Source organism: Myotis lucifugus, unplaced genomic scaffold (genome assembly GCF_000147115.1).
Source record: "Myotis lucifugus unplaced genomic scaffold, Myoluc2.0 scaffold_302, whole genome shotgun sequence".
NCBI lineage: Eukaryota > Metazoa > Chordata > Mammalia > Chiroptera > Vespertilionidae > Myotis > Myotis lucifugus.
The window spans coordinates 260,091-275,041 of NW_005871350.1; the positions used below are offsets into that span (position 1 = coordinate 260,091).

Consider the following 14,951-nt stretch of genomic DNA (forward strand, 5'->3'; position numbering starts at 1 on the left):
GGCAGGCAGGTGGCTGGGCGCTGAGGTCCCAGGGGTGGGGAGGTGGGGCATTGGTGCCCCCACTGCTGGATGCCGCTGTTCACACTAACGCTCCTCATAACGCAGCACTCCTGCTCCAGACCCTCAACCCCCGGGGTGAGTTTGGGTGGGGGATGGGTGGTGTGTGGAGCCCTGGTGGTGGGTTTGTGGTGCCCAGCTCACTGTCCCCCCTATGCCCCCTACAGAAAATGGTGGAGAGCCAGCGGCAGAATGTGCGTGCAGAGTTTGAGCGGCTGCGCCGCCTGCTGGCAGAAGAAGAGCAACGGCTTCTGCAGAGGCTGGAGGAGGAGGAGCTGGAGGTGCTGCCCCCGCTGCAGGAGAGCGCTGTCCGCCTTGGGCAACAGAGTGCTCAGCTGGCCGATCTTGTCGCTGAGCTGGAGGGGCGCTGCCAGCTGCCGGCGTTGGGACTGCTGCAGGTGAGCACATGCCTGGAATGGGCACACAGGGGCTCTAATGGGAAGGGGTGCAGACCCGGGAGCAGGAAGGAAGCCCTCGGTGGAGCAAGCTCTCTGAGCTTGTCCTCTTCTGGATGTCCTGTGTCCTACCTGTGAAATACTGGGGTGAGGACTGGGACTGGTGAGGGCCTTATGGACATGCCACTGTCTGGGGAATAGATATGAATCCCAAACCCCACTGAGAACTGCTGTTGGTACCTGTCCGGGAGCCCCATTGGAAACGGAAGAAGCAGAACTCTGAGTGACTTATCCCAGGGCCCCAGCTACACCAGAGTTTGGGGTCCTGGGTGCCCCTCCAGGATTCCCCCGTAACCACCCTCTGTGGGTACAGAGCATTTTCCTAAAGGGGTGTGTATCTAGTCCCCACTGCCCAGAGTGGCCAGGTCATCTCTACAGAGGTCAACTTCCTTCAAGGTTCAGGCCCCCTCCCCACCCCTGGGCAGGGGCCCTTTCTCCATCCCTCTCCTAAGTGGTTAGGGCAGCTCCAGACCTTGTGACAACCAAGACTATCCCCTCCCCCACTTCCCCTTACCCCGTAAAACAAGTAAGGACGGCTGTTTGTAACTGCTTTGCACCTGGCCCTTTGCATGCTGGCCCTCTCCCAGGCCTGCACTGTCTCTGTTTCTCCTGATGAATCCTCAGGTTTCAGAAACCCACTAGTCTCCCTTTTCTTTAGAGGCCTAGCAGGTCCCCAGGCTCCCCAGAGAGAATCAACTACTGTGTGTGAAATTTCCTGCCCCTAAGGAAACCCACGCTGGGCACAATATCTTACTTTCCCTCTTCATCCTTTATGGCCTGGTAGGTGGTACACAGTATGGTTAGAAGGACTGCTTGTGGGGTTCATTTGATTGACAAAGTGGGCTGGGTCCCTGCTGTGTGCTAGGCAGTGTTCTAAAAAGACAAGCTGTTTACTGTCAGGAGCATAACAGATTGTCTCTGTCAGCTCAGGCTGTGTAACAAATGACACAGGTGGCTTAAGTAACAGACGTTTATTTCCCCCAGTCCTGGAGCCTGAGATCCAGGTGTGGGCAGGGCTGGTTCTCCTGAGACTTCTCTGCCTCAGTGTACACCTGTGTCCTAATTTCCTTTTCCTGTAAGGACACCAGCCATATAGGATTAGGGTCCACCCTGGTGACCTCATCCTATCTAATAAAGAGGTAATATGCAAATTGACCATCACTCCCAATACACAAGATGGCCACCCCCATGTGGACATAAGATGTCCGGCAGGGGAGGGCAGTTGTGGGCAGTCAGGCCAGCAGGGGAGGACAGTTGCGGGGGAACCAGGCCTGTAGGGGAGGCAGTTGGGGGGGGGGGACCAGACCTGCAGGGGAGAACGGTTAGGGGCGACCAGGCCGGCAGGGGAGGGCAGTTAGGGGCAATTGGGCCAGCAGGGGAGCAGGCTGGCAGGGGAGTGGTTAGGGGGTGATCAGGCTGGCAGGCAGAAGTGGTTAGGGGCAGGCAGGCAGGCAGGCAGGCGAGCGGTTGGGAGCCAGCAGTCCTGGATTGTGAGAGGGATCCCAGATTGGAGAGGGTGCAGGCTGGGCTGAGGGACACCACCACCACACCACCACCACCACCACCACTCCTCCATCCCCCCCGCCAATGCACGAATTTCATGCACCGGGCCTCTGGTTTTAATATCATCACCTCCTTAGGAAGGCCCAGTCTTCAATACTGACCCATTCTGAGGACCTGGTCATTAAGACACCAACATGTGGATTTTGGGGCTACAAGTAGCCTGTGACACTGAATAAAATGCTCTTATGCATCATTTTGGGGGAAAGGAGCACCTAAGCAGAGAGGCCTTACCTGGAAGTTGGGCTCTGAGTGAGGACATGAGGGAGGGCAGCTGATGGAGGCCGTGTAAGATGCCTGTGGGCGGGATGGGATGGGAGCAGGTGAGGCTGCAGGGGCAGTTTCTGACCATGTGGGGGGCACTGCAGCACGGATGGAGGTAGAGGGCAAGACCATGTGACGGGCACTGACACCACATGTCTCTCCCACAGGACATCATGGACACCCTGCGCAGGTAGGACTCCAGCCTTTCCCTAGGGAAGATGGTTGGGTACGGGTGGGCCCACTCTGGGTGTGACACCTGGCTGCCTCTCCAGGGTCCAGGAAGTGAAGCTGCAGCCGCCTAAGGTGGTGCCCATGGAAATGAGGACGGTGTGCAGGGTCCCGGGGCTGGTGGAGGCTCTGCAGAGGTTCCGAGGTGGGTGCCACAGCATACCAAGGGGGGTGGGGGCGGGGGCGGGGGGGACCCAGCTGGCCAGGTCTGGTCCGGAAGAAGTGCCCATCCCAGGGCCTGTGGTAGGAAAGGCACGGAGGCTCTGGTTCATGGCTGAGAAGCTGAGGGGTCAGGGCAGCCTGCTGAGGGAGGGCCAGCCAGGCTGGCTGTCCTGGTGCATTTAGGAAAAGTGAAGGTCGGTCCATCAGGTGCCAGGACACCTGTGTAGGCCCAGGCCTGGGGAGCCCAGTATGAAAGCTGGGCTGAACACTCTGAGGATTGGAAGAGTAGACATAGAAAGGACTCAGGTTCCTCCTGAATTTCAAGAGAGTGAATTGCAAGGCAGTGTATGACCACTTTCCAGAACATTCCGAGTTGCAACTGCAAGTGGTTAGGTGATCTTTCGAGGAAGACACAAGATGGAGAACAGTCACTCTAGCCAACTATAAGGATGTTTGAGGGTAGACTTCATGCAGGCTGGCGGAAGGGGCCTGAAGTGACCACTGCTCTGTCTGCAGGGGACATAACGCTGGATCCGGACACTGCTAACCCTGAGCTGGTCCTGTCGGAAGACATGCAGAGTGTGCGGCGGGGGGACCTGCGGCAGCCCCTGCCTGACAGCCCCGAGCGCTTTGACCCCGGGCCCTGTGTGCTGGGCCGGGAGCCCCTGAGCTCCGGCCGCCACTACTGGGAGGTGGAGGTGGGCGAGCGGGCCAGCTGGGCCTTGGGTGTCTGCAGGGAGAATGCTAACCGTAAGGAGAAGGGCGAGCTCTTTGCAGGCAATGGGTTCTGGATCCTGGTGTTCCTGGGGGGCTTCTACAACTCCTCTGAGCGGGCCTTTGCCCCTCTTCGAGACCCACCCCGGCGTGTAGGCATCTTTCTGGACTACGAGGCCGGGCACCTGGCATTCTACAGCGCCACCGATGGGTCACTCCTGTATGCCTTCCCTGAGACGCCCTTCTCAGGGACGCTTCGGGCCCTCTTCTCACCTCTGTCTAGCAGCCCCACCCCCATGACCATCTGCCGACCCAAGGGAGGGCTTGGGGATGGGCTGGCTTCCCAGTGAGCAGGTGTCTCACGCCTTTGTCCTGCCTTTGAGTCTCCAAGGGTATCCTGAGCCACAGGAAGAGCTCCCAATGCCACTTTGTGTGCTTAGTAAAATCCCTCTACCTCTGTCCCCGGGAAGCCAACACTGTGGGGCCAGCAGCATCTCCCAGGTGACCTTCCATGGCCATCTGATGTCACCGGTGCGTTGCTCACAGTCCTCTGCATAGCCCAAGCCAGGGTCCTGGGGGGCTCTGTTTGCAGGAGCCCAGCTGGTCAGCGTTGAGGCCAGGGCCTGTGGAACTTTCTGAGGCTTCAGCCTGAGTCCTTGACAGCCCCAGGGCTGTATCCCCAAAGAGCTGCTGTCTTGTGAGGCCGCTGGGAGGGAGGTGAGTCCGTCAGCCTGTCTCAGGGTCTGGTCCTAGAAAATGGTGCTGGATGTGGATGCCCCCATCAATCGGGGTGCAGCAGTCATCAGGAGAGGGGGGGCATGGGAAAGGCCAGAGGAAGAGTGCTCAGAGCAAAAGGTACTGCATAAGGGGTCTGAGGAACCTGGGTACAAGCCCTCAAGTCCCCCAGCATGGGCCACTGTGGGCTCCTGCAGAATGTCCTTCCCACCCCAGAGCTGAGCACTAGCTGAGAAAAGACACTGGCCCTGCCTGGGGAAGGGGTGAAGCTGCGTAGACCCCCCCCCCCCCAACCCTCACCACTTCAATCCAGGATTTCTATTGGCTTGTTTTGGTGCTTTTTCACAAGAAGGTGTGTACCCCAAGATTTTATCTGTGGTAAGGACCATCCTTACAGTAAATAAACTAACCATTGTCTGTGATGCCACTTTTGAATTGGGTGGGAGAGTCCATGGGCAAAGGCCTACCGTCCACAGCAAAGTTGGGGACACAGTGGCTGGCTGCATTCCATGCAACTGCCATGGGATTCTTCTTTTCAAATAATCTGATCAACAGTTCTAGGTTCCATGGTGTTCAATAGCTAGTTACTTGATTATTTATTTACTCATTCTCCCATTGTTGGACTTTTTTTTAAAATGTATGTACCACTTTGAACAATTCCTTCAAATTATGTACCCGGGAGGTTTTTCTCAGTCAAGCCAGGAGTCTGCCACTTTTCTGGCTGGGGAAGTTTCCCCATCCTTTCCCAGTTGACTGCCTACTGTTTCACTTCCTGTTGAGAATCTGAGGTACTGGTTGGTTCTTGTCTGAAGCAAGATTTGGACTTTGGGATTTCCTGGATGGCCACCAGAAGCCAGGAGGTGAGACAGCCTCGGTGAGAGTTTGGAGGAGCACACGACTGCCCCAAGAACAGCAGGATGGACACCTAACCAAGGCTTTGGAGCAAAGCTGGACACCAGTGTGAGGGAGGGAAAATATTCCCTCCACCCATCCGATCCCTGTCTGGAACCTGGTAATAAAAGATTAATGAGAAAAAGAAGTTTATTAACACATGCACCTCCTGCACATGGGAGACACGCAGAGGAAATGAGTAACTCCAGCAGCAGCTTAGAAGTCCGGCTTCTGCTGCCACTGCAATAAGAACAAGTTTGTGGGAAATGACAGTCCGAAGCAGTACCAGGGTAGGGGCTGGTTGGGGGGTTTATGGAGATTCCCAGAGCCAACCCCATGCTGAGGGATCTTATTGTCTCCTGCGACTGACTCGGTCCTTTTAGGCAGGGGGAGGACTTGCAGCTTCTCTACTATCTGCATACCAACTGCCTTTAGCTCAAATGATCCTGTTGCCAAACTGGGAAGTTTGGGATGGAATGTTCACACAACCATCACCAGGTAACAGAAGAAATGAGCTTAGTTGATGACCACGCACACATGCTGGGTGCTCTGTCCACGCATTTTACCTACTGAGCCAGTGGACCCTGTGATAGCTCCTCACTTCTGTGCAGCATGGACCACAGTAAAGGAAAGATTTTGCCCGTGTAGCTGATACCTCAGAGTGGCTAAGAGCTATAAAGATGTGTCCCAACAAGTAGTGAGTGTCTCCAACACGAGCAGCAGGTGTCTTCTGCACTACTAGTGGGATCTCCTGTATTACCATGGGGTGCCCCCCTACACTACCAGGGGGTGTCTCCTGCACTAGCAGTGGATGTCTCCAATACTGCTACTGGGAAGGGGACCTGGCCCTTGGTGGGTCTGCTTAGGGCAGCTGTGGGCAAACTACGGCCCGCGGGCCGGATCCGGCCTGTTTGAAATGAATAAAACTAAAAAAAAAAAAAGACCGTACCCTTTTATGTAATGATGTTTACTTTGAATTTATATTAGTTCACACAAACACTCCATCCATGCTTTTGTTCCGGCCCTCCGGTCCAGTTTAAGAACCCATTGTGGCCCTCGAGTCAAAAAGTTTGCCCACCCCTGGCTTAGGGCCAGTTGGTAGTATGTGGGTTCTTGACTTCATGCAGGAAAGATTTCACAACACAAGTCCAGGTGAATTTTAGAGGACGTTTATTAAAGCTGGGGACAGTGAAGAGAGGGCCGGGGAAATGAGCCTAGGTTGGGGTGCTTTGGCTCACTAAGAAGTCAGAGAAAAGGGGGGCCTTGGGTCAGGTTCTGGGGGATTGTTTGGGATGAATTTGCTGCCCTGGTTTGCAAGCCTGATAGTGTCCTTTGAACTACCAGTGGGTGTCTCCTGCACTAGCACTCTGCCTGTGGGGAAGAGGGCTGGGGTGGGGGGAGGCTCAAAACACTTTCTAATGGTTATTGTGATTTCTTTTTTGGCACCTGGGTTATTTAGACGTATGTTTAATTTCCAAGTATTTTAGGCTTTCCCAAATTTCCTTCTGTTGACTTCTGATTAAACACCATTGTGGTAAAAACACAAACTTAGTTTTATTGCCTGGCATATTGCTCTCCTGGAGAGTGGTCCATGTGCATTTGATAAGAATGTGTGTTCTGCCCTTCAGTGGAGTGTTCTATTGTATCAATGATTGTACGGATGGGATTTTAATTTTTGGAGGGGACTGAGTGACAACACCATTGAAAGATTAATTTAGTATATTTCTCAAGAGAAGGAGGCATTCCTCTGGATTCACATTACTGCCTAGTGTCATTTCCTTTCTCCAAAATAGAACCATTCCTCCCTCTTCTCTCTGTGCTATCCTCCTTCCTATCTAATAAAAGAGAAACATGGTAATTAGCGTACGACCGCTACCCTTCCTATTGGCTAATCAGGGCGATATGCAAATTAACTGCCAGCCAAGATGGCGGCCGGCAGCCAGGCAGCTGGAAGTGAACATGAGGCTTGCTTGCTTCAGTGAAGGAGGACTCCAACGTTCCCCGCCTGCCTTGCCGGCCTCTGAGCTGGCAGTTTGAAACATTGTAACAAATATAGAAGCTAAACAAAACCCCAGAAACCAGCTTTCAGCCGGCCAGGATCTCAGAGCTGGAGATGATACAGTGTTTCGATTATAGAACCCAAACAAACCAGATACCTGCTTTCAGCAGCAGAGGCCTTGGCCCAGAATTAAAAAAAAAAAAAAAAAAAAAAAAAAAGGAGCGGTTGGGAGCTTCAGTCACCCACCAGCCTGAAAACAGCCCTCAGCCCCTCACCCAGACTGGCCAGGCACCCCAGTGGGGACTCCCACCCTGAAGGGTGTGTGACCAGCTGCAAACAGCCATCATCCCCTCATCCAGGCTGGCCAGGCACCCCAGTGGGGACCCCCACCATGATCCAGGACACCCTTCAGGGAAAACCAGCCAGCCCCCATCCGTGCACCAGGCCTCTATCCTATATAGTAAAAGGGTAATATGCCTCCCAGCACCGGGATCAGCGGAGCCACGAGGCCTCTCGGCACTGGGATCAGCGTGACGGGGCAGCGCCCAAACCCCCTGATCACCCTGCGGTTCTGTGTGTGACAGGGGGCGGGGCCACAACCTCCCTATCCGCCCTGCTCTGTTCATGACAGGGGAAGGCGCCCCAACCCCCTGATCAGCCCTGCTCTGTGCCTGAGCCTGATAGGGGGGAGCTCCCCAATCCCCTGATCGTCCTGCGGCTCTGTGTGTGACAGGGTGCGGCGCCCCAACCCCCCCCCCCCCAACGGGCCCTGCTCTGTGTGTGACGGGGTAGAGCCATAACCTCCCCATCCGCCCTGCCCTGAGTGTGAGAGTGGCGGCGCCCCAACCCCCTGATCCACCCTGCTCTGTGTGTGACAGGGGGCAGTGCCCCAACTCCCCTATTGGCCCTACTCTGTGCGTGACAGGGGGGAGCTCCCCAACCCCCCTGATGGGCCCTGCTCTGTGAGTGACAGAGGGCAGTGCCCCAACCCCCTGATTGGCCCTGCTCTGTGCGTGACAGGGGGTGGCGCCGCAACCTCCCCATCGACCCTGCCTTGAGTGTGACAGGGGGCGGTGCCCCAACCCCCCAATCGGCCCTACCCTGAGCGTGACTGAGGGTGGCATCGCAACCTCCCAATCCACCCTGCTCTGTGCATGACAGGGGGCGGCGCCCCAACTCCCCAATCGGCCCTGCTCTGAGCCTGACCAGGGGCTGCACCTAGGGATTGGGCCTGCCCTCTGCCACCCGGGAGCAGGCCTAAGCCAGCAGGTCGTTATCTCCGGAGGGGTCCCAGACTGCGAGAGGGCACAGGCCGGGCTGAGGGACCCCCCCTCCCCCCCAGTGCACAAATTTTTGTGCACCGGGCCTCTAGTTTTATATATATATTTTATATGTTATAATCCCAACAATACAATTTTATAATGGTGGTTTTATGTGGCTGGCTTTTAAATCAGTCAAGAAAATGTTATTGATACTGTCTTCTATGTCTACCTATGTAATTATACTTACCATGCTCTTTATTTCTTCATGTAGATTTGGGTTTTCATCTGGTTTCAATTTCTCTTAGTCCTTTAGTATTTCCTGTAAGGAAAACTTGCTAGCAGCAAATTCTGCCAGTTTTGTATATCTAGGAATATTATTTCATCTTCATTGTTGAAGGGTAGTTTTGCTAGTTACAGACTTAGCCAGTTTTTATTCCTTTTAGCTTTTTAAGCATGTTATCCAAATATCTTTACCCTCCACTGGTGGTTATCTTTTATGTTTTTATTGATTTTTATTTTTAGAGAGTAAGGGAGACAGAGAGAGAAACATTGATTGGTTGCCTCATGCATACCCCCTACTGGGGATCAAGCCTAAAACCTGGGCATGTGTCCTGACTGGAAATCGAGCAGGCAACCATTTGGTGCATGGGACAGTGCTCAACCAACTGAGCCACACTGGCCAGGACCCCCACTGTTTTTAACGAGAAGTCAGTTTTTAATCTTATTGAGGTTCCCCTGTATGTAATAAGTTGTTTTTCTCTTGCTGCTTTCAAGATTCTCTTTTGCTTTTTGGCTTTCATTAGATTAACTATAATGTGTCTAGGTGTGGAACTCTTCGTGTTCACCTTTTGAACTTGATTGAATTCATTGGATATGTATGTTAGTTTTTCATCATGTTTAGGAAAATTTTGGCCATTATTCAAGTATTTTTAATCTCTTTCACTTTCTGGGACTCCCATTTACCTGTATGTTAGTATGTATGTTGGTGTCTCACAATTCTCTGTGGTTCTGTTCAGTGCTCTTAATTTTTTCTTCAGATTGGATCATCTGTATTGATACATCTCAAAGTTTACTAATTCTGTCTTTTGCAAACTCAAGTCTGAGCCCTCTTTTTTAATTCTCTTCAATTTTTGTACTTTCAACTTCAGAATTTTCATTTATTTATTGTTTATAATTTCTATCTTAATAATATTCTCTACTTAATGAACCATTGTCATACTGTCTATAATTTTTTTTAATTTTTGTATTGAGGTGCCTACTTATTTTTTTGAAATAGTATGTGTAAGTGCATATAACATAAAATGTACCATCTTAACCTTTGTAAGTGTACAGCAGAGTCGTGTAAGCTATATGCATGCTGGTTTTCAACAGCACCTAGAACATTTTAATCTGCCAAAACAGATTCTATAAACATTGAACAACTCCTCTTTACCCTCGCCCACCACTGGCAACCATCATTCTAATTGCTCTAAGTATTTGACTATTATAGATATCTCCTAGAAGTGGATTAATTAGTATTTGTTCATTTGTGGCTGGATTATGTCACTTAGCATAATGCTCTCCATGTTCATCCATGTTATAGCATTTAACAAGATTTTATTCTTTTTAAGGCTGAAAGATATTTCATTCTGTGGGTATACATTATATATGTAATCTATATATAATCACTTTATTCACATGTTAATTGACATTTGGGGGTTTTCCACCCTTTGACTATTGTGAATAATGCTACAATGAACATTGATGTATAAATATCTATTCAAGATCTTTATTTTTTAAATATATTTTATTGATTTTTTTACAGAGAGGAAAGGAGAGGGGTAGAGAGTTAGAAACATCGATCAGCTGCCTCCTGCACACTCCCTACTGGGGATGTGCCCGCAACCAAGGTACCCGCAACCAAGGTACATGCCCTTGACCGGAATCGAACCTGGGATCCTTCAGTCCATAGGCACTGGTTAGGGCAAGATCTTTTATTTTTTATTAAATTTATTGGGGTGACGTTGGTCAACATGAACATACAGGTTTCAGGTGTGGATTTTTATGTTACAAGATCTGTATATTGCACCGTGTGCCCACCACCCAAAGTCAAATCTTCTGCCTTCCTATATTAGGAACCTCTTCACCTCCACCCCCTTCCCTCGGGCAACCACCACACTGCTATTTGTGTTCACAAGTTTCAGATCCCACATATGAGTGAAATCATGGTTCTTAGCTATTTCTGACTTATTTCACTTAGCATAATGTTCTCAAGGTCCATCCATGTTGTTGCAAACGGCGCTATTTCCTCCTTTTTTATAGCTGAGTAGTATTCCTTTGTGTATACTAGGTGTACCGGTTACTAATGCGGATTTTTTTCAATAGATGGAGTTACATATATGTTGATATATATGCGATTTGATAGGTATGCTGTTTTGTTGTATTGACAACAAGCTTCAAAACTTCATATGTCAAATTTGCTTAAGGTGTTAACATCATAGATATTTTTACGCTTAAAAATGTTGACTTTCATGCCAAAAAAAGAGCATTTGCGGGAAGTTTTAATTCATTATTTTGAAGAAAAGTGTTGCTGGATACTTCAGAAAGCTTATGGTGAACATGCTCCATCTCAAGATACTTGTGAACGCTGGTTTAACACATTAAGCACCATGTCAGTCACTGGTGACTGACACTATATTTTCTGTCTGTACCGCGTCAGTCACTGTTGACTGACGATATACAATTTAAAAAATTATATTCTATTAATACATTTTAAGTAACTTAGAGATCATAAAAGAATGTACCTAAATATTACTTGTTACAAAAAATTTTTTTTAATGAATATTATTAAAACACGGTACGCACAAAATGTTTGTCCTGTGCAGGTTTCACAGAATGTTATAACTTGTTTTGTCAACTTTCTGGCAATATCTCGTCCAAATCATGCTGCATTATCTCCGTAGCATTTTTTACAATATCTTCGGACTTTAGACACTCTTCCAGTTTTTTGTTGCAGTTTGTGACGAGATATTTGTGGTATATTTACAGCACAGCTGCTTGGAATTTCTTCATCCTGACAATTTGTTAGATGGACAGCTAATTTCTTCTGAAATTCTGTGATACTCATATTCTTCTTGCTAATATTTTCCAATAAAATATGAGCATTGAGAACAGCAGTATTTAGTAGGAGCTGAAAGGCTAGCTTTTTATACCATTTCATGGATTTTCGTAATGGGTTATTATAGGCACTCATTTGATCAGATATATCAACTGCTGCTTTTCCTACATTATAGTCTACAATTTTTGGTTTCCAGTAGTGACCTGATCTATTTTCAACCTTCACTATCTCTGACGTATATTTTGTTGAAAGAAGTAAGATGTCCCACTTATCTTTCCATTTTAAAATGGTTATTCCTTTTTTGTTCTCTTTTGCTATAATTTCTCCCCATTTTAATTTCTTTGATGTTACTTCATGAGGATTTCCCCGTCGATTTAAACGTAATGTTCCTACTAAATGAGTATTATTATCGAGTAATTTATATGCTAAATCTAAACTCGTGTATCAGTTGTCTGTGTACGTGTGTCCCTTATGGAATACATCTCTACAAAGAGACATTACAACATTAATTGGTGTCGTATTTTCTTTTTCTAAACTTTTCCCTGCATATTTATAAAAAGCATACGTGTTCCCAGTTCTGCAGCACAACTTAAATAATTTAATACCATATTTGTGGCGTTTTTATTTTAAATATTGCCTAAATATTATGTGGCCATGAAATGGTATCAAAGATTCATTGATACATATAGCTTCAGATGGATCATAATATTTTTTGAAATTTATTTCCATGTTATCTACTAGTTGTATTTTGCATAAACTATTGGAAACATCTGTCTCCCTATTGTCTGAAAAATTCAGCATTCGTAATATTTCAAATCTATTTCTTGACATTTTTGGGGGGGAAAGTTTGCATATATGCAGGATCATGGGACCAATATAAACGTAAAAATGGTAGTCTAACTAGTCGCATCCATAGAATCAACCCAAAAAATCTTTTCATTTTTGTTTGTCACAGTCCACCTACACAAACGCTGCAAGTTTTCAACCCCTAGTTTTTGCGACGCATATAAGTTTGGCGATATCCTCAAACAATTCATTAGGCACAAACAGTTCATAAGAATTTTTTTACTGTTGCACATGACTTTACATTCAAATCTTCAATCCTAAAGCCAGCTGGATAGGTGAAAGGCATAATTCTTGATTGATTACCTCTCAGATCATGCCATTCTTCAAAATCCTCATCCTCATTCTCTGATAACGAAAAAAGAACAACTCTACGACGTTTTTTAGGCAAACTAATTTCACTTGAATCGCTTTCACACACTTCTGACATTGTCACTGTTACAGGTAAAGAAAAAATTGTTAAACTGCACTGTTACATGAACCACAGACAACTGACTGAACAGAAAGCATTTCTAAAAATACAGAGTACAGATTGTGATAAATACATACAAGAAATATATCTGAAGATATAAATGCAGTCTTATTGAAACCTTACACAGATCTCCAGCTGCCAGCATATCAGTGAAATCGGATATTGCGGGCTAAACGGAAAGGAAGACAAAACAGGCTTGGCGCTTAACGTGTTAAACACTTTAAAAGTGATGATTTTGATGTGAAAGTTGTCAGGTCAACCAAAAAAGTTTGAAGACCAACAATTATAAGCATTGGATGAAGATGCGTGTCAAACTCAAAAACAACTTGCAGAAAGATTAAATCTTGCTCAGCAAACAATTTCTGATAGTTTACAAGCAATGAGAAAGATTTTAAAGGAAGGGAAATGGGTGCCACATCAACTGAACAAAAGACAAATGAAAAACCGAAAAGTCATCAGTAAAATGTTGCTTCAACGGCCCGAAAGAAAGTCTTTTTTGCATTGAATTGTGACTGGCGATGAAAAGTGGATTTATCTTGAGAATCCCAAATGCACAAAATCATGGGTTGATCCAGGTCAACCATCAATATCAACTGCAAGGCCAAATCGCTTCGGAAAGAAGACAATGCTCTGCATTTGGTGGGATCAGAAAGGTGTGGTGTATTATGAGCTTCTAAAACCAGGCAAAACCATTAATACTGATCACTGCCAATAACAAATAATCAATTTGAACCACCCTTTGATCATAAAACGACCAGAACGGGCCAGAAGACATGGCAAAGTAATTTTGCTTCATGATAATGCACCATCACACACTTCAAAACCAGTTAAAGACACGTTAAAAGATCTTGCCTGGGAAGTATTAACCCACTTGCTGTATTCACCAGACCTTGCTCCTTCAGATTACCACTTGTTCTGATCAATGGCACACACACTTTCTAAGCAGCACTTCAGAACATACGAAGAAGTGGAAAATTGGGTCTCTGAATGGTTTGCCTTAAAACAAGAAAAGTTCTATTGGGACGGTATCCACAAATTGCCTGAAAGATGGGGGAAATGTGTAGCTAGCAATGGACATTACTTTGAATAAAGCACTTTTGATGTTTCTCTTGAAATTATCGTGTTTTCTTTGATTACAAAATCCACATTATTAACCGGTACACCTAGTATGTACCACATGTTTACCCAGTCCTCTATTGTGGGTCATGTTGGTGGTTTCTATGTCTTGGCCACCATGAACAAGGTTGCAATGAACATAGGGGTGCATATATCTTTGTGAATATTTGATTTCGAGTTTTTCGGTTATATACCCAGGAGAGGGATTGCTGGGTTGTATGGTAGCTCTATTCTTAATTCTTTGAGGAATCGCCAAACTGCTTTCCATAGTGGTTGCACCAGTCTATATTCCCACCAGTAGTGAATAAGGGTCCCTTTTTTCCACAACCACTCCATCACTTGTCTTGTTAATAATGGTGACATTAACAGGTGTGAGGTGGGATCTCATTGTAGTTTTGCTTTCTATTTCCCTAATTACTAGTGAAGTTAAACATCTTTTCATATATCTATTGGCTGTTTCAGATATACTAATAAGTATGGCTACACCTGCTTTTCTGTGGATGTTACTTGCTTGGAGAATCATTTTTCACCCTTTTACTTTGAATCTACTTTTGTCTTTGCAGCTTAGATGTGTTTCTTGTAGGCAGCATATGGTTGATTTTGTTGTTTGATCCATTCTGCTACTCTGCTACTCTGTGCTTCTTTTCAGACCATGTACATTTAGGGTAATTACTGATGTATGAGGATTTCCTATAGCCATTTTATCTTTTGTTGACTGGTAGCTCTGTGTCTCCATTGGTTGTTTTCCTTTGTGTTTCTGTCAGTTGTTTTTGTTTGGTGGTATTCCATACGTCCTTCCTCTGTTTCCTCTTTATTTAAGCTATGTGTCCTGGTTTGGAAATTTTTGTGGGTGATTACCATTAGGTTTATAAAAAATAAAGTTGCAAACATACCATAGTTTTTTTCCTTTTGAGTGCATCTGATCTTCATCCACCTTTGCCAGTTCAGACTTTTAAGTTCTCCCCTTCCATGTTTTTGTTGTCACAAATTATCCCTGATAATGCTGTAAGTTTTTTGGTGATCTTACTCTTATGTTGTAACCTGATGTTGTTGAGTATTTCCTGCAATGGAGGTTTTCTGGTGATAAAATCCCTTA

The 14,951-nt window shown here is 46.9% G+C and overlaps 1 protein-coding gene across 2 annotated transcripts; it reads left to right on the forward strand.

The window, feature by feature from the left end:
- TRIM11 (tripartite motif containing 11) lies at window positions 1-5,211 on the forward strand. 2 transcript variants are annotated; one of them, XM_006100194.3, is made up of 5 exons: window positions 1-135; window positions 225-455; window positions 2,504-2,526; window positions 2,609-2,709; window positions 3,243-5,211. In XM_006100194.3, exons 1-5 carry the CDS (start codon window positions 70-72, stop codon window positions 3,788-3,790), a joined length of 969 nt encoding a protein of 322 aa, XP_006100256.1. In that variant the 5' UTR covers window positions 1-69; the 3' UTR covers window positions 3,791-5,211. The 2 variants fall into 2 exon arrangements, with proteins under 2 accessions (XP_006100256.1, XP_014321077.1); XM_014465591.2 differs by lacking the exon at window positions 2,609-2,709.
- Window positions 5,212-14,951: the final 9,740 nt, after the last annotated feature.

Bases quoted from the DNA above. Each gene is read 5' to 3' on its own strand.
- TRIM11 (XM_006100194.3), top strand. From the start codon at position 70: ATGCCGCTGTTCACACTAACGCTCCTCATAACGCAGCACTCCTGCTCC. The intron at 136-224 runs GTGAGTTTGGGT...TGCCCCCTACAG, and splicing joins CCAGACCCTCAACCCCCGGG to AAAATGGTGGAGAGCCAGCG. The intron at 2,527-2,608 runs GTAGGACTCCAG...CTGCCTCTCCAG, and splicing joins ATCATGGACACCCTGCGCAG to GGTCCAGGAAGTGAAGCTGC.